We start from the raw sequence: 20,443 nt of genomic DNA, 5'->3' as shown, positions 1-20,443 counted from the left end.
GCAGCAGTGGATGCTCGCTTATCATTAACATACCAAGATATGGAAAAAGGTGGGCTAGCAACAGTGAAAACATGTTTTATTGTAGCATAACTTGTAGTTTGATAAAGTGTCATCATACATGGCAAGAATGTTGTGTGTTCAGGATCACAAACTGTGATCGACTGGCAACCTGCCCAGGGTGTCCCCTGCCTTCACCCTAAGTCAGCTGGGATAGACTCCAGCACCTCCACAACCCTAATGAGGATTAAGTGGTGTATAGATAATGGATGGGTGGATGTCTTGCCTTTGGGTGAACTTTTTCCCTTCACATACCCTGCAGCATCCGTTCTTCTGGACTGCTGGGAATGGTGGTCACCCTAATAACCAAACTGCTCACTGCACCTACAATCACTATAAAATAAGGTATATTAATATGTAAATTAATAACTCTCACAGTGACATAGTTTTGACTAGCCTATGTGCTACAACAGCGGAGAAGAATTCCTAAAATTGTGCTGTCTTTTTGTTTTGCTGTGCCACCCTAGCATTTTAATTTAATTTTTGCACTGCTGCACCTTCCACTTTTACATTTATTTTACAAGCCACTTTGTATTGCTTATGTCTGCAGTGTATTACTACTGTATTTATTAATTTTCATTTCTCATTTTACATATTGTACATATTATTATTATTATTACTATTATTGTTATTATTATTAATAGTAGTAGCCGTAGTTGTAGTAGTATACATAGGTTTATTATTCCCCTGGTGTGGGGAGCAATAAAGGATTATTTGATTTTATCTTAACCCTCCTGTTGTCCTCATTTACAGGCACCAAAAAATATTGTTTCTTTGTCTAAACCCCCCCCCCCAAAAAAAATCAGCAAAATATTCCCCAAATTTCTGAAAAATTTGCAAAACCTTCAGGAAGAAAATTCCAATAATTCCTTAAAAATTTCCCTTAAAAGTATTTTTTTTTAAATCCCCAAATTTGGCAAGAAAATTCGTGTAAATATTTTCAAAAAATGAGTAAAAATCTTCCAAAAAAAATCCTAAAAATATCTAAAGTGATTCCATATATATCAGTAAAACTTCTAATATTTTCCTTAAGAACATCCACATATATACAACCAAAATCCAGTGAAATTCGCTGGATTTTGGTTGATTTTGATGTGAATGTTCTTCAGGAAACATTTTTAACATTTCATTTTTTTCCACCAAAAAAACGTTCAAAAATTTCCCAAAAATGTTGAAAATATGGACATCAGAAGTTTCACTGTGAAAAAATTTTTTTTTCCACATTTTCAAACTTTAAAACGGTTCAATTTTGACCCGCAGGATGACACGAGGGTTAATCTGTCCACCCCTATGATCATTTCTGGAGGCGCCCCTGTTACTGTTTTTATGAACACAAGCACTGCAGCCACAGCAAGGCGGTGATGGAGGCTACAGGTACGTCCAGGGATCTGATTGGATCATCTTTGCCAGACGTCATCAGTATTGCCCAATGAGCTCCGAGAATTGAGGAGTCGTTTGTATTTGGTTGGCGAGTCGAGCGCCGTGCTAACGTAATAAGAGATTAGTTTGTGCAAGTCACAATACGTGTTTTGCACAAATCCGGAACATATCCGTCGGAATACATTTCCTGGCCTATAGCATGTTTTAATCGTTCTCGTGTGTGTAGGTGAGTCGGTTCGGTTCTGGATATTATTGGTTCGGGACCACATATTCTGACTGAGTCGCTTAGCTGCGTTCACTAGCTTAAGTTAGCTCAAAACTTAGCCGGTGTGTGTCCTAGACTATTGTTAGCTTTTAAAAAGTAGCTACGCTTTCATTTCCCATCTTTATATTTTATTCGTCGCTAGGAAAAAAACGAAAAACATGTCTCTGTAGTAATTACTCTCCTCGGCTTCAGTGCACTGTTACAAAACAAACGTCGGTGGTTACTTGCTTCAGCTAACCTAGTTAGCATCCGCTAACGGTTTTGTGTTTTGAATTGTCAGGATGTGCCCTTGTGCCAGATAAGGACAGAATTTAAAGCTCTAATTTGATTCACCTCCTCGTCACCTTTTGCAGCAGACATGGTAGAGCCAACAACACACAACTTCGCATCCTTAAAGGAGGAGCTGGGCTTCTGGAAGGAGCAGGCAGAGAGACACCAGCAGAGGTAACACTATAAGAGATAACCGGTTACCTTAAGTAAAAGCACTGCTCATCTGCTATAGCTGTTCACGTGTTTTAGAGTATGGAAGCCTTCGTGGGTTGAATTAGGTGGAGTTCAACAATGTTTTGTCTCCAGGGCTGAGGAGTCTCAGGAAGAGCTGCAGGAATTCCAGCAGATGAGTCGAGACTATGAAGCAGAACTGGAAGCGGAGCTGAAGCAGTGTGAGGGTCGAAATAAAGAGCTGCTGCTAGACAACAACCGACTTCGCATGGAACTGGAAAACATAAAGGTAGATCATTAACAGATCTTGGCCCCTGCAGGGCCGGGACAGGCACTGGTGCTCTGATTAATGAAATGATGTAGATGTTACTGTGCCCTCTCTCATACAAGACATAACACATGCTGTTAGCTTTTAACCAACTAAATTTAGCATATCTTTGCCACTGCTACTAGGAAAATTGCTGCCTAGCTAAAGCAGCTGACTGCTATTTTTGTTCAGTGGTCCATGGGGAAGGGAACACTAATAGAAGAAAAGCAGGATTGTGCTGAAAAATGCCTGATTTCTCAAAGTTGTTGGGGACAAAGAGGGGAGCAAGGTCTTTCTAAAGTTTTTTTTCGTCTCAGCTAAAGTAATAAAAGATATTTATATCCTTTTTGAAAAATATTGTGTTAACTGCATTGATATTCATGCCATGTAACTGCAAAGCTGTCTTTGACAGTGTTACTTAATTTGCCTGTGTGCTGTTTGCAGGAAAAATTTGAAGCCCAGCATTCTGATGCTTTGAGGCACATCTCAACCCTGGAGGAAGACCTGGCACAGACCACAGCAGTTAAAGATCACCTGCAGAAGTATATCAGAGAGTTAGAGCAGTCCAATGATGACCTGGAGAGAACCAAAAGGTCAGCATTTCATAGGTCTTATGCCATCATTTTATAAACTGACTTCATCATTCAAGAATAAACAAGCAAGTTCTCAATTTGGTGTGTTTTGACACACTCCCAAAGAGTTAAACTTATCAGTATGCTCATGGATCCAGTGGAGTTAAATTTTAGTGACTTATCCTCTCGCTTGTTCCAGGGCTACCATCATGTCTCTGGAGGACTTTGAGCAGCGGATGAACCAGGTCATTGAGAGGAATGCCTTTCTTGAAAGTGAGCTGGATGAGAAAGAGAATCTGCTTGAGTCTGTTCAGAGGCTCAAGGACGAAGCTAGAGGTATACACACAAACAAGCACTCACTGCAGCTTCTCAAGCTTACAAGAACTGCTGATTTCACTTACGCCTGACCCAGTGAATTTTGATAGCTGTATTAATTCAGCAATTCTTTTTTTTTTCACGTTCTGATTCATGATCCAACCTTCCAGACAGCCATAGTTTCAGTTTGATTTACGTTATGTGTAGAATGGAAACCATTGTTTTACATAAATTTCCTGACAAAGCTGACTCACAGTTGTATCTGTTTCTCCTGTTTGTGGCAGACCTTCGCCAGGAGCTGGCTGTGCGGCAGAAGGAGAGACGACCATCCAGCAGTCTGGGCAAAGACACTGATCGACCAGATCTGCCGTGTCCATCAGCTGGAAACCCATCCATCCCTGTCACACCCTCCAAACCTATCAGCTCATATGCCACGCCTCCAGCATCCAGCATTCGACGAGGTAATATAAAAACTTTGACTGTATTAATAACTACACTGGTGAGCAGAGTATCGGCTTCATACTAATGAATATACTGAGTACTTTTCTGTTCTTGGCTGGTTTGTTTTAGGTGATGGTCTAACAGGGACCCCCCTCACTACATCTGCTAGAATATCTGCTCTCAACATTGTGGGAGAGCTGCTAAGAAAAGTTGGGGTAAGAGATTTACTAATGATCACAGAACTGTTATCACTGAATACAATCACTTTATTTTTTTGTTAATTAACTTACTATTTTGTTAAATCCCTTCCAGAATTTGGAGTCAAAGTTGGCATCCTGTCGAGACTTTGTATATGACACGTCTGTCCCCAGACCAGCACTTCCAGCTGGGCCTGGTAGTCCTGCAGGTTTAGAAGCAGGCAATGAGGCCCAAGCTACCAGCTTGAGTCCTCCGCCACAGTACGACAGGTGAGAAAAACAACAGCATAATCTAATGGGCAAACAAAGGAAAATCTCTGGTTTTCCTGATTCTATCATGACTTGCATAGAAGTCTGTTTTGCTGTTTGAGGAGTATCTAAATTGCATTTTACCAAACCACATGTATACATTTATTATAAAGTTTGTGATGTGCAGTTATAGGTAGACCCCACTGTGTTGCTGTTGTTCCAGAGAGCTGCTGTATAAGTGGGCCTAATGATAAAATGCAATTACAGTGATTAAATTAGTATTTTTCTGCATGAGTTTTAACAACTAGCAAAGTGATGAATGTTGTTTTAATGACCTAAATTACAAAATCTACATACCAAGGCCGCAATGTGAATTGAGTCATGAAAACGGGAGCAATTAAAATCACTCTGTCCACTTTGTACTTACATTAATTTACATTTTTATTGGATCATTTTTCTATAAATTATTTACTGAACTCTACTGCTCTACCAACTAGGAGCATACTAAGACCAGTGTTATACTTTCTGCATCTACATGTGCATCAGGTGGCATGAGTTTCATCATCAGAGTGTGTGCAAGGCTCTATGTGGTCATCTGAGTGACCTCCAGTTTTTCTGTGAATGTGTGGACTATCTGTTTGGCCACTCTGCAGCAGTGACACCACCTGTGCACGCATGACGGAACCAGCCATTTTGATTTGATTGATGGTGTGCGGGCACAGAATATATAAACAATGATGGACTTTGCATGTATTTCACACAGACTTTGAGCAAGTACAAAGTAAATTTATTAACTATCCAGCAGTGTATTTTATTTGATTTATTGATTTATTCTAGACATGCCACAATACCATAAAGCTTCTTTTCAGGAATCAAGAATCTTTATTGTCATTGTGTTTCCACAACACCAACACATTGTGTTTGTCATTTTGGGTCAAATTTTTGTCATATTTTGTCTTATTTTTGTTGTTTTTTGGCTTTTTTTGTCTGACTTTTTGTTGTTTTTTGGCTTTTTTTGTCTGACTTTTGTCATTTTGTTTCTGGTTTTTGTCTCGCTTGTGTTTTTTGTCTTATTTTTGTGACTTTTTCGTTTTTGTTGTTCTGCATTTTTTTTGGTCTCATTTGCATATTCTATTTTTTGGTCGTTTTGTTTCTCGCTTTTGTCATTTTTTGTCTCGTTTTTGTCGCTTTGTAACTGTTTTGTCTAATTTTTTGTCTCTTGTTTGTTTTGTTTCGTGTCTGTCATTTTTTGTCCTTTTGTGTCTCATTTTTGTAATATTTTGTCTTGTTTTTGTTCTTTTTTTGACTGACTTTTGACGTTCGTCTCATATTTTTGTCGTTTTGTGTTTCCCTTTTGTCTTGTGTTTTTTGTCTTATTTTTGTCAATTTGTGTTTTACTTTATTCCTTATTTTGTGTAGCATTTTTGCCATTTTGCAGTTTTTTTTTGTCTTGCTTGTGTTGTTTGTCTATTTTTTGGTCATTTCCTTCCTCACTTTTGTCATTTTTTTTGTCTTGTTTTTGTCGCTTGGTAACCTTTTTGTCTAATTTCTTGTCTCTTTTGTTTTGTTTCGTGTTGTTTGTCTCATTTTTGTCCTTTTGTCGTTATGTGTCTTGTTTTTGTAATATTTTGTCTTGTTTTTGTCTGACTTTTGTTTGCCTCGTGTTTTTGTTGCTTTGTTTCTCGTTTTGTTTTGCATTTTTTTCTGTCATTTATAGGTTATCATGTTATGACTTGACTGGTCTGGCGCTCTTGAGATCAAATTGGGCTGAATGTGGCCCCTGAACTACAATGACTCCTGGTTTAAGTGGTCTAATATTGGGAATGTGAATTTCTACATTTTGCTTATTAGTCCATGTATGTGTTGTCTTTCAGTTTAGTGAAGCGGTTAGAGTTTGGACCAGCTCCTCCAAGAGGGGTCTCCCAGGGGGCTCAGTCTCCACAGGGAGGTGTCAAGATCCTGCTATGAGAGAATAAAATGGTGAGCTACCTTCCCTCAACCCTCCTCACCATCTCGGTAAACTACAGCAATGGGACTTTGAACTGAGCTGTCTTCCCCTGTCAACATGTGCCCTGCTGAACTGTTGGAACGAGAAAGCAGAATGTCTCCGTCCATCAGTGCGTGGACTTCTGCCTCTGGCTGGTATCACACCACATCACAGGAAGAAGCCCTGCAGCTCGGGTAAAATCAAGGAACACAGAAACTACCACTCACATTATACCATCCATTGTATGCTGTGGTTAGCTTCTAAAAAAACACAAAAAAAACCAGCTTGTGATGATGGACTGTCTGTCTACTGCTTTCTGTGATGGATCAAACACAGCAGGGCTTTAGAAACATTACTGCTCCCCCAAAACTCATTTGGTGTAGTTGCTGCACTTGCCCAATAATTACAACTCAAATAAGGGCCAGTCACATTAATTGCAGGCACTGGAAAGTGACCCTGGTGTGGGGACCAAAAACCTGGAGCGTTCATTGATGAAAAGGATCAAACAAGCAGACATTGTATTCATGTCCAAGTCCGAACCAAAGCTGTGATAAATGGAAAAACTTACACAAAAGCACTGGGTTAGGTTTTCTCTGTTAAAAAATAGTTACTGCTCAATGTTTTGTTGTTCTTTGAACTTGAAATAATCTTGTACCGAACAAGATAGATTGATATTGTCGGCTAAGAAGATGGCAAAAATAGTTTTTCTTGATGAGACCCCAGACTGATTAAATGCAGAGAATAAATTAGTTGCTGTCATGATTTGGTATTTCAGCCTTCGCTGCCTTTATTAACGCTATTCCCTCTTCAGTTTATGGGGCTTGCTTTGCTGTGATTCCATTAACAAACCTAATAGTGAAAATCCTGAAATGGATTATCAATCTCTTCCGGTGTCTGAACATTTTGAAATGAGGGAATTCTGCTTTCCTTTGGGGTAGTTTAAACGATCTCATTTGGTAACTTTTTCCAATTAATTTTGACCCAGGTCATGTCTATCACCTCCTTTCTGCCATTGCACAGACTTGTTTTTATCAGACCAATTATTTTCTGTTATGCAGGGCTTATAAATGTGAAGAATAGCTATAGGTGTTGCAGATTTATGATCTAGTGTTACCAATAACCTTTTGTTTCTAACTTTAGTTGACTGTAGACTTTAGTTGGGCACATGTGCACTTCTGAATGTATAGGAATACTTCTCGTATGGATCTGGGACGACATTTCTGCCATCAGAGTTTATATGGTGGTCATATAGTAAAAGCAATAATAGAGTTTAACAGGTCAAAGATAAGCACAGTTCATAGTATATTTGTGTAGGTATATAGAGCCTATATTGAATACCCTTTAAACTGCCTCTTAGTGAGAAAATGTGTTGAAATGGGAAACTGAGTGATGAACAGTTTTAATGTGATATCTATACTTATCCTGAAATGTTTCTGGTTAAATCTGATGTTGTCACTACTGCCATCCAGCAGCTCATTAGGCAAATATTACAGTTGCATATCTAAATATCACTTTTATGCAGTAGTCATCACTCTATACTGCACTGTAGCCTGTGTGTAGGAATGTAACCTGAGAACTGGAGTTCCTGCTCCTCTTTGCTATTTAACCCTCTTTGGATTAACATGAGCTAACTGTAATTGTAATCCTTGACCACTGTGTTCTGGCTGTTTGTATGCAGCGCCTCTTACAACTGCTTCTGTATGTTGACTTCAAACTGTATGTGCCTGAGGTACTTTACCCATCTGTTATCCTGCTGGTTTGCAGTTGGTTTTCTATTGAGCTGAGAATAATGTTATGTTGTGCTGAATCAGTTACTGACCAAGACGGAAACATTAAAAGGAGAAAATCAGATTTTTTTTTTTTTTAAAGATCTTTATTTATTGTGCAGGTGGTTCAACAGTTAATAGATACAAAGAGTGACATGTAAACATTAGTTGATTACATATAACAAATGAGATTGAGTTGGGTGATCGGGGGGCTTTTTAAACATGTACAGCAAATCTTAACAAAGGAAAGATATTAAAAATAAAGATATGAGTGCTGCTAAATGCCTGATACTGACATCTGGCTCACAATTTTGGGGTTGGAGTAACCTTAAACCTTGTCTGACCGCAAACATTTGGTCATTTCTGGACTAAAGGTTATCTCGGCACAGGAAAGGTGCAAATAATGTAAAACAGTGACTTAAGAAGATGTTTTAAAGCTAAATATTTATTTTTTTGGGGTACAAACAGCAGCACTGATTGGAAGCAGACTGAGCATAGAAACGTCTGTCTCGATCTGAACCCACTTCAGTGCTGCTCTAACACAGGAACAGCAGTCACAGGCAACAGTCGCTGATAATAGTAACACATCTGTAGATTTACATGATGTCTCTGCTTTAAGTTCTAAGTGGCTGGTAATTAGAAGCACCTATTTTTGTGTACAAAACATTGCATATGAAAGACTCAGTCATTCAGTGTAGTACAAAACAGTGTAAATAAAAAAACAATGAAAAGAAACAGCAAATCTCACACATAATCAGAGCCACCAAAGCAACTCCCCTAATTGATAGCACTTCCTGGTTGTTCTGTGTCTAGAAAAGGTGCTCTGAACAAAGAAGACAGATCAGTACACTACTGGAAATGAGAGAAAATATATATTTTGAAGTAATATGGCAGATAGCATAACAGGATTTTAAAGTTATTCTCTGTTTAAAGTAGCACTTCTTGCCCTGGACAGTAAATCTGATTTCTGGTTCTTTATCGACTTCTACTCGGCGGATTTTGTTCCATTGAAGTCGTTTTGGGAGTCGGCTTCCTCCTCTGAGGCATCCTCGACCACCCTTCGGCCTCCGCCAATACGCCGAGGTGTGCTTGCAAAGGAGGGCTCGTTTCCACGCCTAAAATACCACAGAGATAGACACGAGACAGGTACAAACACAAAAACACATCATCACAGTGAGAGAAGCGGTTGTTAACAGGTTCTGCGCTGGTTAAGGTTTATTTGCAAACCATTCAGGTGTTGCACACTACAAGGAGGATCAATGAAATACAGAATATACAGGTTGTGCTTCGGTCACAGGTTAAGCACGGCTGGTTATCTTTGTAACTCATTCAGCTCCGAGGAGGAGGAAAATGAGTTTGGTTTATGGCAGTTAAACCAAGCACTGAGAAAAATATGGCAGCCAGGGAATAGATCTGATAAAAACCGAATAGCGCAGCTTGGCTTACAGCTCGACATTTTTCGGTTAAATCTGGTTGCTGATGAGCCATATTTCCCTCAGTTGGGCTCAATGGAAGAAATGAGAGGAGTGTGCAAGGGGAATGAAAGTTATGGTAAACTGATTAGAAATGGTGAAGGGGTAACTCTTAGGTGCAGAGGTACCTGCTGTGTTACTCCTTGGGTTCAGGGTTGCCTCTGGAATAGAGATGGACACGATTGTTTTGCTTGTGCTCAGTAAACGTACCTAAAATTTGAATGTTTCAAATGTCTGTTTATGACTTTAGTTAGGGCTGCACGATATTTGTTTTTCTGCAATATGAAAAAGTTAAAGAATTTGTACAAGATGACTTAAAATACTCTTGGGAAGAATTATTCATTGTAGAATGATTGGGGGGATTTTGTAGGTGAGTACATCTGCATTGAAAATAAAAACTAATTCCCACTAAGCTGTGGAGCCTGCATGTCAACAAACTCTGTATTTTGGGAAATTATGTTGTATCAGACCGACTTCTCTTGTAGATAAGTCATAGAAACTTGGAACCATTTCACTTTTCTTTTTTCTCTCAGGCAGCACAAACAATTCATGTCTTTGAGTTAATTTGCTTCAACTATAGCACATGCACTTTGCATTGTTGATACTGAAATAATATATTGTGCAGCCTTAACTGTGGTAATAATATGCTTTGTTTATACAGATTTGCTTTCATTTGTTTGAAAAATGTATAAATCATTGTTTCATGTGTTTGATATGCATTTTATTTCATACTCAATGCATACTTTTCTTACTGCAGTGTCTGTGTGCTGCTTTAGCATCACAGACAAAAAGATGAGCCAAAGGAGTTTAAAAAAAACCCACTCCAGCTGTTTAAGAAGAAACTGTGGCGTTTTGTGCTACCTGAGTTTGCTCTTGAGAGAGTTGACCTCGCGGCTCATGGCGTCGTTGGCCTCAGTGGCTTCATCCAGCTCCCGCTGCAGCTTCCTGCGGGCGGCTGTAGCGCGCTGAGACTCCTCTTCTGACTCTTCGAGCTGCCGCTTCAGCTGCTTCACCCTACTATTCGCCTTCTCCGCCTGGCAAGCCAGCAGAATTGTGGTAACTTAGTTCTCTCCTTATATCTCCAACCAAACCATCCTTGCACATAACCCACACCATCAAAAAGAAAACTGTATTTTCTGTAAGTGTGAGTGATTTTACCTGGTCTTTGTACTGCTCTGCCTGCTTCCTTTCATCTTCCAGCTGCAGCATCATGTCCTTGAGCTTCTTGTCCTTCTGTCGTATATTTTTGGCAGATGCCTGCTTATCTCTGAAACAGGATGGATAAACATCCAAGGTCACTGACTAAGAGCAAGACTGATGTAATTTTTTAAAAAGGTGAAAAAACAATAACTAGTGGAACTGGAAACTATTGCTCGCTGATGCAAGTCAAGCATAACTGTAGAGTAGAAGTAGTATTGATATTAATGATAATGACAACTGGAACATGCTTCTTCTTACAGTTTTTGATTGATTAAATTACACTGTTTCTGTAATGATGTGAAACCACCAAACAACAGCAGCTTCTGTACATTCTTCAGACATATACTCTGTGCTCATTTATCCCTGACCTGTTCTCCTGCTCCAGCTGCTCCTCCAGCTGTGCCACTTTAGCCTCCAGGGCAGAGATGGAGGACTTGAACTTGGACTTGACCTGGTTCTCCATCTCCTGGAGTTTGGCCTTCAGCTCCTTGTTCTGGCGCTCCATTTGCTGCCGAGCGCTCTCATTCTTCTGGGAGGTGCTCCGCTCTGTCTGGAGCTCATTGTTCAGCTGATCCACCTGTGGACGGAATAAATGCAAAGAGAAGATGAGGTCTCGGTCTCGGCCATTTGCTTTACTATTTGATAACCCTTTTAAGACAGGGGATACATAACATTTTTGGCTTTATCATCTTAGAGACATTACAAAGTGGAAGATAAAAATATCCCGACAGCTGTGATGAAGCTCAATCTGAAGATGGTGGCTATGTATGTAACAAATCATTTAGCTAATTGCTAACTGTAACTAATGGAGTTAAAGATAATCTTGTTCGATTGTTCAGCATGCACACATGTGTACAACTCCCCTCCTTCATAGATGCTCATAATAAACTCAGAGGAAAGACTCACACAAACAACTGGAAGCAAGGAACTAAACTCTAGCCCCTGTTTACATCTTATCAGATAACATTCATACTTGTGTCGTTAATCTGAGCCATTGGTCTGTTTTTATTGCAGTAAAGTTTTATTTTTATGGACATTCCTATTGTAGCCGAATAGATGTGCAATTGAACAGCAAAATAAATGAGAATGGTGTGTTGTTACTCTGTCTTTAGAGCTGTCAATCATGTTTTTGGACAAATACTGGTGCAGAAATGTGGAAAACAAATGTCCTTAAATCTCATGCGTGACTCTCCGTTAATGTGACAGGCTGCAGTTTAGGCTCCTGCTGTGTTGAAAGTGATATAAATGTTGCTAGCTCTGACCTAGTAAGATCACAGTTGCACCTTTACAGAAAAGTGAGCAGCATGGTCATTCAGACATGAAGCTCGAATAAGTGCATGTCTGAAAGGAGCTTCAGTTGCCTCTCCGGTCTTGTCACCTGCTGTGTGCTCTTCCTCAGTCTGTCATTGAGGATCTCCATGTTGCTCTGCTCCTCCTCCAGCTCCTCCTCTAGCTGGGCGATCTTCGCCTCCAGCCGACGCTTCTCATCTGCCAAGGCTGACCTGAACACGTAAACCACAGCAGAAGACTTTACCGTCATTCGTTTTCTCTGTTCAAGACAAAGCAACAACACGAACTCTCCACCTACTTTCCAGAGGAGTTGCTCGCCAGCTCATCGGACAGTTCGTCCCTTTCGGCCTCTGCCTGTTTCCGTGCCCTCTCAGCTGCAGCCAGTTCCTAGAAACAGATTAGAGATGCATCTATTAGTTCAAGCCTCTGCTCTCAGAGAAGTTGTTGCCTTGTTAGGAATCTACAGTGGTACCTCCTGTAGCTGCATGAGTTCAGCCTCCAGACTCTTGGCTTTCTTCTCACTCTCCTTCGCGGAGCTCAGCACCTCCTCTCGGGCAGCACGGGTGTCTTCCAGCTCCCTCTGGTAGTCCTTCATCTGGCCCTGGAGGGAGGAAGACAAACAGAAATACAGAAAGAGAGAAACAGGGAGAGAGATGTTGTCATAAAGTGATTCATTTACAAAGTATATTTGCAGGACTTGGACCAGAGCTGTGACCTGATGGTTGATGCCGTATTGTGTTCATGTCCTCTCAGAGCTATCACATTGTATTTATGAGGCTTCACCTTCAGCTCCTTAAAGTTATAAATGCCAATGCAAGCTTGGAAAGTATTTTTTGGAAGATACATGCTAATAAAAATGGCAAAATACTGCATTATTGTCTCGTAAAGTATTATTTTTGTCACCTACATGTGGCACATAACAAACCTATGTTTATATTAAGTAGGGATGTCCTATTTAGATGTAAGTATCAGATCTAATCCGTATTGGTCTAAACCTCAGCCAGATCTTCGGTTTACCTTTGTGGCAGCATGCAACGGAGGCAAATTTTCTTATACAGTAGTTGGCAGTATTAGCAATCAATAATCGACAGCACATATTGAGCACAGTGGGTGTTTGTCCTGTGCCAATGCTGCTGTTGTAGTCAACAGATCAATAACGAGATATGAATTATTGTCTCAATAAATACCGGCTTGACTTAAAAACATTTGGACGTTGACCAGAGGACGTTAAATGTCACAGATGTCTTCACCATGGTGTCCCATTGCCAACTAAACCCCCAGAATGCGCTCTGTTTGTCAACATGTACTGCTTGTAGTCCAAGAGACCCCCTTCTTGAGTTGCTACATTTATAAACAGTCAGAGGCTCCACCTGGTGGAGCAGTCAGGTACTACAGCTAATGGCCACTGTGTTGTATGGTATGATGAACATTTTAAAACTTGCCCATTAAAATGCAATCTTCCAACAAGGCACATGTGTAAAATTACAAAAGAAAACATGCATTCAAATTAATTTCAAATTACAAAAATTACAATGAAAACTAAAAGACTGCTTATTGTTTAGATCAGTTCGTCTGTCTGCTCCATTCCTTTAACGCTCACCTGGAGCTTGCGGAGCTGTTTGATGGCCTCTTCTCGTCCCTTATTGGCCGTCTCAATCTGTCCCTCCAGATCTTTCATGTCTGTCTCCAACTTCTTCTTGGCTGCTGCTGCCAGGGCTCTCTGTTTACGTTCATCTTCCAACTCCGTCTCCAACTCGCGAACCTGCAGACAGCGTTCATCATGGCGAAAATTAGTGACGCAGCTGGTAATACATTCCCTTATAGTGAATCAAATCAGATTCTTCTGGATGGAGGAAAAAGGTTTTTATGGCTTTTCACCTGCTTGATGAGCTGCCTCTTCTTCTCCTCTCCCATCTCATCTCGTCCCTGGAGGTCCCTCTCGAACTGGGCCTTCAGGGCCTGCATGTTGACTTCCAGTCGCAGTTTGGCATCCTCAGCCGCCTGCAGCTCGTCCTCCAGCTCTTCCAGCTGGGTCTTCATCTCCTCCACCTGGGCCTCCAGGCCTCGTTTAGACTTCTCCAGCTCGTGAACCTTTTATCAACATATTTTATAATTATTAATGGCAATGCTGCATTTAATTTCTACTAATTATAGCAGCAAAACCATGGACTGTCTTTCTAAAAGTCTACTAATCCAGTGCTAAAAGTTTAAAATGCGAGAAACTGAGTGATGTTCCAACACTAACGTTTTTTCCCACGTCATCCTTGGAGCTGACGAGGTCCTCCATCTCCACTTTCAGGGCCTTGTTGGCTCTCTCCAGCTCCTCTCTGGCATCCTGGGCCTCCTCCAGAGCCCTCGCCAGAGACAGAGCCTTAGTTTCTTTCTCTCTGGCCTCGGCTTCAGCACGATCTCTCTCATCTGCATATTTACTGGAGATACTCTTCTCTTCAGCCAGCATCTGCAAGTCAGAGAAACCAATCAATCATGGATTTGTTTGACTGTTGAAGAAATTATTTTGGATGGGCTACACTTTGAGCCATAACTTCAATTTCAAATAACATTTCTGAAATCAAAAAAGGGACAAATGTTTTTGTTAACTGTAACTAATTAGTCTTTGTTTCTGGTTTAGCTGACCTGGTCAAACTTTTTCTGCTTCTTCTCCAGGTTTGACACAATCTGTCTCTGGCTATCCAGGTCCATCAGTGTGTCCTCCAGCTCCTGCTGCAGACGGTTTTTGGTCTTCTCCAGCTTGTCGTATGCTGAGGCCTTCTCTTCATATTGAGTGTTTGCTGCCTCCAAATCTCTCTGCAGACGTTTCTTGCCTTCCTCCAACAGCTCAATGTTTCCTGACATTTCGTCCAGTTTCTTCTTTGCGTCTGACAGCTGCACACAGATCAAACTTGTGTCAAGTCACTGACCAAAAAAGAGAAATCTGGATTTTGTTTTTACATAACTTAGGTCTTTTCAACTCTTCAAGATCAAGAGTAGTTTCCGATTACCTCAACATTTAGTTTCATCATCACTTCTTACTTTGTTTTTCCACCTCTATCTTTTAATAACATGCCATTCTGAGCTCTGACCTGGATGTTGAGTGTGGACACGTGTCTCTCCACATTCCTCTTGGCCTCCACCTCCTCTTCAAGCTGCTCCTGCAAGCTGTTCTTGTCGTCTTCTGCTTGTCTCAGTTTTGTAGAAAACTGTAGTTTCTGACGTGTCTCCTCAGCTAGCAGGTCCTGTTAACAGCACATCAGCTCCAGGGTCAATACTTTACTTCTTACTTCTGGTCAGTAGGCATTATTGAGCATATTTTACTGTCAGAGGAGCAGCTACATGTGGACAGTGTTGGAATTTTCCCACGTTTCAGCCTTAAAAGTCTATTTACCTGTGTGTCTTGGAGTTGGGAGGTAAGACTGGAGACATCTTTGCTTAGTTTGATGTTCTTGCCTTCTGCTTCATTCAGTAGGTTTGTCACACTCTCCAGTTCAACCTGCACAGAGACAACCATGAGATTACTGGGACTTCAGTGTTGTGCGTATGTGTGACTTATTCTTTTAAATCACTATTTTTTCAGGTTGATTATTGATGTAACATCTGAAAGCGATTTACAGTGATCTTGGAGCAGCGTTCACCCAGCTCAGCCTTCTGTTTCTCGCTGTCAGTGAAGCGCGACTGCAGATCGGCCACCTGACCCTCCAACTTCTTCCTCTTGTGCTCCCCGTCTTGTTTGGCCTGAGTCAGTGAGCGGACCTCCATGGTTAATTCTGACGTTTCTTTCTCCAGAGCTTGTTTTGCCTTCTCCAGGTTGGACTTCACCTGAACAGAGGAGAGAAAAAACATCAATACGCTGCAGATAACAAAGAAAAAATGAAAAGTGTATGTAACTTAAGTCCTACTCGTTTGGACTGCTCCAGCTGCTCAGTGAGCTCCTCCACAGCCTGAGTGTGTTTCTGTCTCATCTCTTGTATCTGAGCCTCGTGGGTTCGGTTCTCGTCATCTATGGCTCTCTTCAGCAGGGTCACCTCCTGCTCACGTTTGGCTCTGCAGAAAAATAAATGAAGCATGAAGATATATTTCATATTTTACAAATATAGCTACCACTGTACCACCACCACCATAGTACTTGTGTTGTTTTTTTTTTTTTTTTTGCAGTCTTGGTCTTTTTCTTCTCTAAAATGAATTGCACAGCTAAATCCTTCATATGCATTAACTTTGTAGACTTCCACTGAATAAATACTTGTATATTTGGGTACAGCATGACTAACCTTAGTTCTTGCTGAGTGGCAGTGGTGTCCAGAGTATCTTCTAGCTCCGACTTGAGGGCCTCCAGCTCCTCTCCGAGGTCCCGTTTGATCTTCTCTGCCTTGTTCCTGGCTGCCCGCTCAGAGTCGAGGTCTTCCTGCAGGTCCGAGATGTGTCCTTCAAGCTCTCTGATCTTTTTCAGAGCATTGTTTTTCTGGGCTGTCTCATCTTCTAACCTGAAGAAGGAAGAGTGCATTGAAGACAGAAATATACAGTTGATGTTACAATACGATAATGAAAAGTAAATCTGTAATTGGTAGAATAATTACACAGAAGACAAGCAATCGACCAACAAATAACAGTCAGAGTAACCCAGAATGTGACTTTACCTGGCCAATGCGTTCTGTAGCTCTTCCTCCTTCTTGGCAAGCTGAGCTTTGAGATCCGCGATCTGAGCCTGCAGGTCGGCTATCTGCTCTTGCAGGTCGTTCGACTCAGCCTCTAACTTGCGCTTTGCCTTGTCCAGCTCCTGGCGACCCTTTTCTTCTTTCTTCAAACGGACTAGTACAGGAAAGGGATAACACTCACAAATCTATATGTCTGCAAAGTATGAGTAAAGCCCCCTTAGAGACATCAGTAATTTGTTTTTGAGGATATGCACAAAAGGTGGTCACCTTCCAACTCAGAGATCATGGACTCGTGTTTATTTTTGAGCTTTGTGAGGTTCTTTGATTTCTCCTCTTCCTCTGCCAGGTTTGCACTGAAGTCTGCGATTCTTTCCTCCATCAGTTTCCGCTCCTACATAATATCACAAAGCAGGTCATCTATTTAGTAAAATTCAAAATTCCAAAATTGAAGCCTCTCTGATGAATGCCGTGTTCCAATATTTACCTTGAGCAGCTTGTTGTTCTGGTCCTCCATTACCAGAATGTCGTCCTCCAACTTCTTGATCTTTCCATCACAAGTAACCTTCTCCAGCTGCAGCTTTTGACGAGCGTCCTCCTCCTCTTCCAGATGTTCCTCCAATTCCTACATTGGAGGAACAGAGGCCTAATGCTCAGTTTCTGCTGCAGTTTCTTCTCACTTTCAAAGTATAAATAGCTGACAATGAGAGACAAAAGCAAGCAATAGCAGCTAAACAACACTAATTAACAAATAAGAAAACAGGAAACATCTGTAGACCTGCATCTGCTGTTGCATCTTCTTCTTGTCCACCAGCAGCGCCTGAGCACGTTCCTCCTCTTCATCCAGCCTCGCCTCCATCTCATGGAGGATCTCCTCCAACTCCTGCTTCTTAGCTGCCAGACGGACTCTCATCTCCTCAGCCTCAGCATACAGCTCTGTCTCGGCCTGAAGCTGCTCCTGCAGTGCATTCCTCTCCTCAACAACCTGGACAACACCAACAGAAAAGATCAAACTCAGCTTCATTGTCAGCAGATTCCTGGTAGTTCATGAATAGTAGCTTATTATTACTGTCTCGTTTTTATTGTTGTGTTTACAGAAACTGAACATGTGATTTGTAGTTAGACACTATTTTATAAGTTTGGGACATTATAAGAAAGCAAAATACGGTTTAGTAATGTGCTTGTGTCATTGCAGCAGGTTTCATCCTTTACCGATGTGTGTTTCAAGGTGATTTCTTTGAGCTCTGACTCAAACTTTGTAGCAACTTCTTTGGCTTTCACTAGCTCTTCCTCCTTTAGACTCATCTCTTCCTCCTGTCGGGTCACTTGCAGCAGAGGCTTGACCTGCAGTTCAGAAGGGTAGACATCTTGAACATGGGGCAAAAGAAACATTTGAAGACTTGATTCTGCATAAAAAATATTCTGCATGAAAATATGAATAGGAGTCTGTGGTGTTGCTGCATTAAACATGATTGGCTGACCTTTGTGAAGAGCCTCCACCACTGCCAGTTCCTGAGTTTGAGGTAGGCAGCACAGTTCCTCTGGATCACTTTCATGGCTGTCAGCTGCTGTTGTCTCTTGGCAAATGCCCTTTAAAAGCACAGCAGGAGAACTATTACATCATGTATGATAGAGCACAACATGCACAGTGTTCTAATTTATGGACAGAAAAACAACAAGAATAAAATTAGAGCTCTGAAATCCTCCCTTTACTGTGACATAAAACAACTAAAACACTGATTAAAAGCCTGGATGTGGTAAAACTGTAAGGAGTGTAATGTACCACAGACAGCTTAATTTATTAGAGGATGAAGCATGAGTGAGGGGACTTGTATAGTCATACTTTCTGGCAAGGAATCCTCGAGCCTGGGCCTGGAAAGCAATGATGATCACAGTGATCTTCAGATCTCTCTCCTCCTCCAGCTGGGCGAGCACTCCTGTGCGGAAGAAGATTTTACTCTGTCCAATCCTGTACAGGTTGGGGTCCAAGTCCAGATGCTTGATCTACAGAGACAGGTGAAAAAGATGAGGTGTTGACAGCTCACATGGATATCACTACCTCCATGAGTGAAGAAAACACAGTGCCTGCAATGAATTTTAACAAACACGTGCGCAAATTTTGAACTTACCATGAGGCAGCAGGCCTGTTTACCATCCATGAAACCTTTGGGAATAGCACTAGCAGCCAAGATCTCATAACTGTGCAGAGAAAGACAGATTTCATACTCAGTATTTTTGAAAAATGGCCATAAATATTATGAACTGTATTTGAAACATGAGCACATGGTGATAGACTCACCGCTGACGGAACTCCTGGAAAACGATTCGGTTGGGGAAACCTTGCCGACAGATTCTGATTCCCTCCAACACACCGTTACACCTCAGCTGCTCCAGAACCAGGTGGGCATCCAGCTTCCCTGCCTGAGCAGAGCAGGATTTCAGTTTTATAATGCTAGATTTTATGAGCTAAGTCTGACTGACTGATGTGTAGTGGTTTTATTTGACTTCAGAAATGCATATTTGTTTAAGTTTGAAGAGAATGAGGCACCAGATTGGTTGTAAATTAGGGGTCGACTGATCATCAGCTTGGCCGATTTTCTGACCTGATACTCAGTTTTTTTTTTTTTTAAAACCAATTCCTCATAAAATAAACAAAGTAAAAAGATGCTACTATTGCTGTAATGCATCTGCCTCTCTCTGTGTAGTCTGTGGTCTCTTCAGCAATGTCATGCTGATTGGCTACACTTTCTGAGTAACAGACTATCAAAACATGAATGTTGAAAAGTCCTCTTTTAATTAAACATCACTCATAGATAAACAATAGGAATTCAACAAAGTTTGTGTTGGAGTTTGTGTTACTCTAAATGTTTTCTTTTCTGCAATGTGTATCAGTTCTAAATATCAGTTACTGGCTTCCTTGATAACTAATATTTGGTATCGGACTTGAAAAAACATATTGGCTGATCCCTAAAACAGACTGAACAATGACATTATGGTTTGCGTGAGGCACTGTTGTGGTTATCTCTGCTGTACATGATTTCTGGTCGCACACCATGAGTAACAATCAGTCAACACTGAAGGATAAATGTTGAAAAGTCCTGTTTTTTACTGAACTCATACATAATAAACAAGATTTATAAATAAATGGAAATCATGTTATTCTAAATTTTGACACCAAGATTTAAATTTTTATTAGTTCCCTTTAGTTCATCAGTATCAGCCAAAACACACATCTGTTTTCTCAAATGCTTATCCTATTCCTGGTCACAATGACCATAAAGACCATAAAAATAAAAGAACTGAACTCTTACCAGAAATTATGTAATATCTTGCATTTTAAGTGCAGTAATATTATGCTGATAGAACTGTGCATCACACTGACTGTCCAGTCTCTGTTTGTTTATGCTGCTACCAGCTTTTAAAAAATTCTGTAAGGTTATCTTGCACTTTAATTCCCTTTTCTACCACAGACAGGAGTTCTACTCTATGTCTCCAAGAAGATGTGTACATTCTGCACATGGTAACAGAACACTATTGTCCTGCCCTCGTCTGCAACAATCTGTCTGGTCAAATGGATTTTTCATCTATAATAATACTGATTGTTTTTTCACAACATGTTGAAACAAGGTTTGCCATAAGAAACACTAGAGTGTTCCTTACTCTCTTCTCGTGGTTGGGGATGATGCATCTGACGAAGTTGGGCTGGGTGTTGTGCAGTGTGGTCATGAGTTTAGCCAGAGACTCCTTGTAGAGCTGCCCCACTGTGCGGAACATTCCCTTCTTGGTCTTTGAGGCACTCGGCATGGAGCTGTCGGACATCTTGGCTATCGTGTCGAGACCCACCACTCTGTCCGCTGAAAT

The 20,443-nt window shown here is 40.9% G+C and overlaps 2 protein-coding genes across 8 annotated transcripts in view; one reads left to right on the top strand and one right to left on the bottom strand.

Annotated features, from left to right (window-relative positions):
- Positions 1-1,504: 1,504 nt before the first annotated feature.
- Positions 1,505-8,062, top strand: LOC111581297 (nuclear distribution protein nudE homolog 1). 5 transcript variants are annotated; one of them, XM_023289427.3, is made up of 10 exons: positions 1,505-1,663; positions 2,056-2,146; positions 2,279-2,432; positions 2,895-3,043; positions 3,222-3,358; positions 3,622-3,798; positions 3,908-3,993; positions 4,091-4,245; positions 6,099-6,204; positions 6,325-8,062. In XM_023289427.3, the coding sequence occupies exons 2-9, from the start codon at positions 2,061-2,063 to the stop codon at positions 6,190-6,192; spliced, it is 1,038 nt and encodes a 345-aa protein (XP_023145195.1). In that variant the 5' UTR covers positions 1,505-1,663; positions 2,056-2,060; the 3' UTR covers positions 6,193-6,204; positions 6,325-8,062. The 5 variants fall into 5 exon arrangements, with proteins under 5 accessions (XP_023145195.1, XP_023145194.1, XP_023145192.1 ...); XM_023289426.3 differs by having other exon boundaries at positions 6,318-8,062; XM_023289424.3 differs by having other exon boundaries at positions 6,099-8,062.
- myh11a (myosin, heavy chain 11a, smooth muscle) overlaps positions 8,063-20,443 on the bottom strand; it is a 33,858-nt gene continuing 21,477 nt past the window's right edge. For 2 of the 3 annotated variants that reach the window (XM_023289421.3, XM_023289422.3), the window contains 26 exons: positions 20,243-20,436; positions 18,882-19,003; positions 18,712-18,781; positions 18,426-18,586; positions 18,064-18,172; positions 17,795-17,926; positions 17,361-17,567; positions 17,070-17,207; positions 16,853-16,976; positions 16,568-16,739; positions 16,202-16,414; positions 15,833-15,977; positions 15,546-15,752; positions 15,322-15,426; positions 15,020-15,172; positions 14,574-14,822; positions 14,185-14,397; positions 13,818-14,030; positions 13,540-13,701; positions 12,412-12,540; positions 12,238-12,326; positions 12,028-12,151; positions 11,018-11,226; positions 10,608-10,716; positions 10,311-10,483; positions 8,063-9,092 (listed from right to left, as the gene is read on the bottom strand). In XM_023289421.3, coding sequence (XP_023145189.1) covers positions 8,963-9,092; positions 10,311-10,483; positions 10,608-10,716; positions 11,018-11,226; positions 12,028-12,151; positions 12,238-12,326; positions 12,412-12,540; positions 13,540-13,701; positions 13,818-14,030; positions 14,185-14,397; positions 14,574-14,822; positions 15,020-15,172; positions 15,322-15,426; positions 15,546-15,752; positions 15,833-15,977; positions 16,202-16,414; positions 16,568-16,739; positions 16,853-16,976; positions 17,070-17,207; positions 17,361-17,567; positions 17,795-17,926; positions 18,064-18,172; positions 18,426-18,586; positions 18,712-18,781; positions 18,882-19,003; positions 20,243-20,436 — 4,052 coding nt within the window. In that variant the 3' untranslated portion in view covers positions 8,063-8,962. Of the gene's footprint in view, positions 9,093-9,577; positions 9,611-10,310; positions 10,484-10,607; positions 10,717-11,017; positions 11,227-12,027; positions 12,152-12,237; positions 12,327-12,411; positions 12,541-13,539; positions 13,702-13,817; positions 14,031-14,184; positions 14,398-14,573; positions 14,823-15,019; positions 15,173-15,321; positions 15,427-15,545; positions 15,753-15,832; positions 15,978-16,201; positions 16,415-16,567; positions 16,740-16,852; positions 16,977-17,069; positions 17,208-17,360; positions 17,568-17,794; positions 17,927-18,063; positions 18,173-18,425; positions 18,587-18,711; positions 18,782-18,881; positions 19,004-20,242; positions 20,437-20,443 lie in introns of all 3 variants that reach the window. The other variant, XM_023289423.3, reaches the window with a different exon arrangement.

This window comes from Amphiprion ocellaris, chromosome 4 (genome assembly GCF_022539595.1).
Source record: "Amphiprion ocellaris isolate individual 3 ecotype Okinawa chromosome 4, ASM2253959v1, whole genome shotgun sequence".
NCBI lineage: Eukaryota > Metazoa > Chordata > Actinopteri > Pomacentridae > Amphiprion > Amphiprion ocellaris.
The sequence above is the reverse complement of the archived record's forward strand: the minus strand, read 5'-3'. Positions and strand labels throughout refer to the sequence as shown.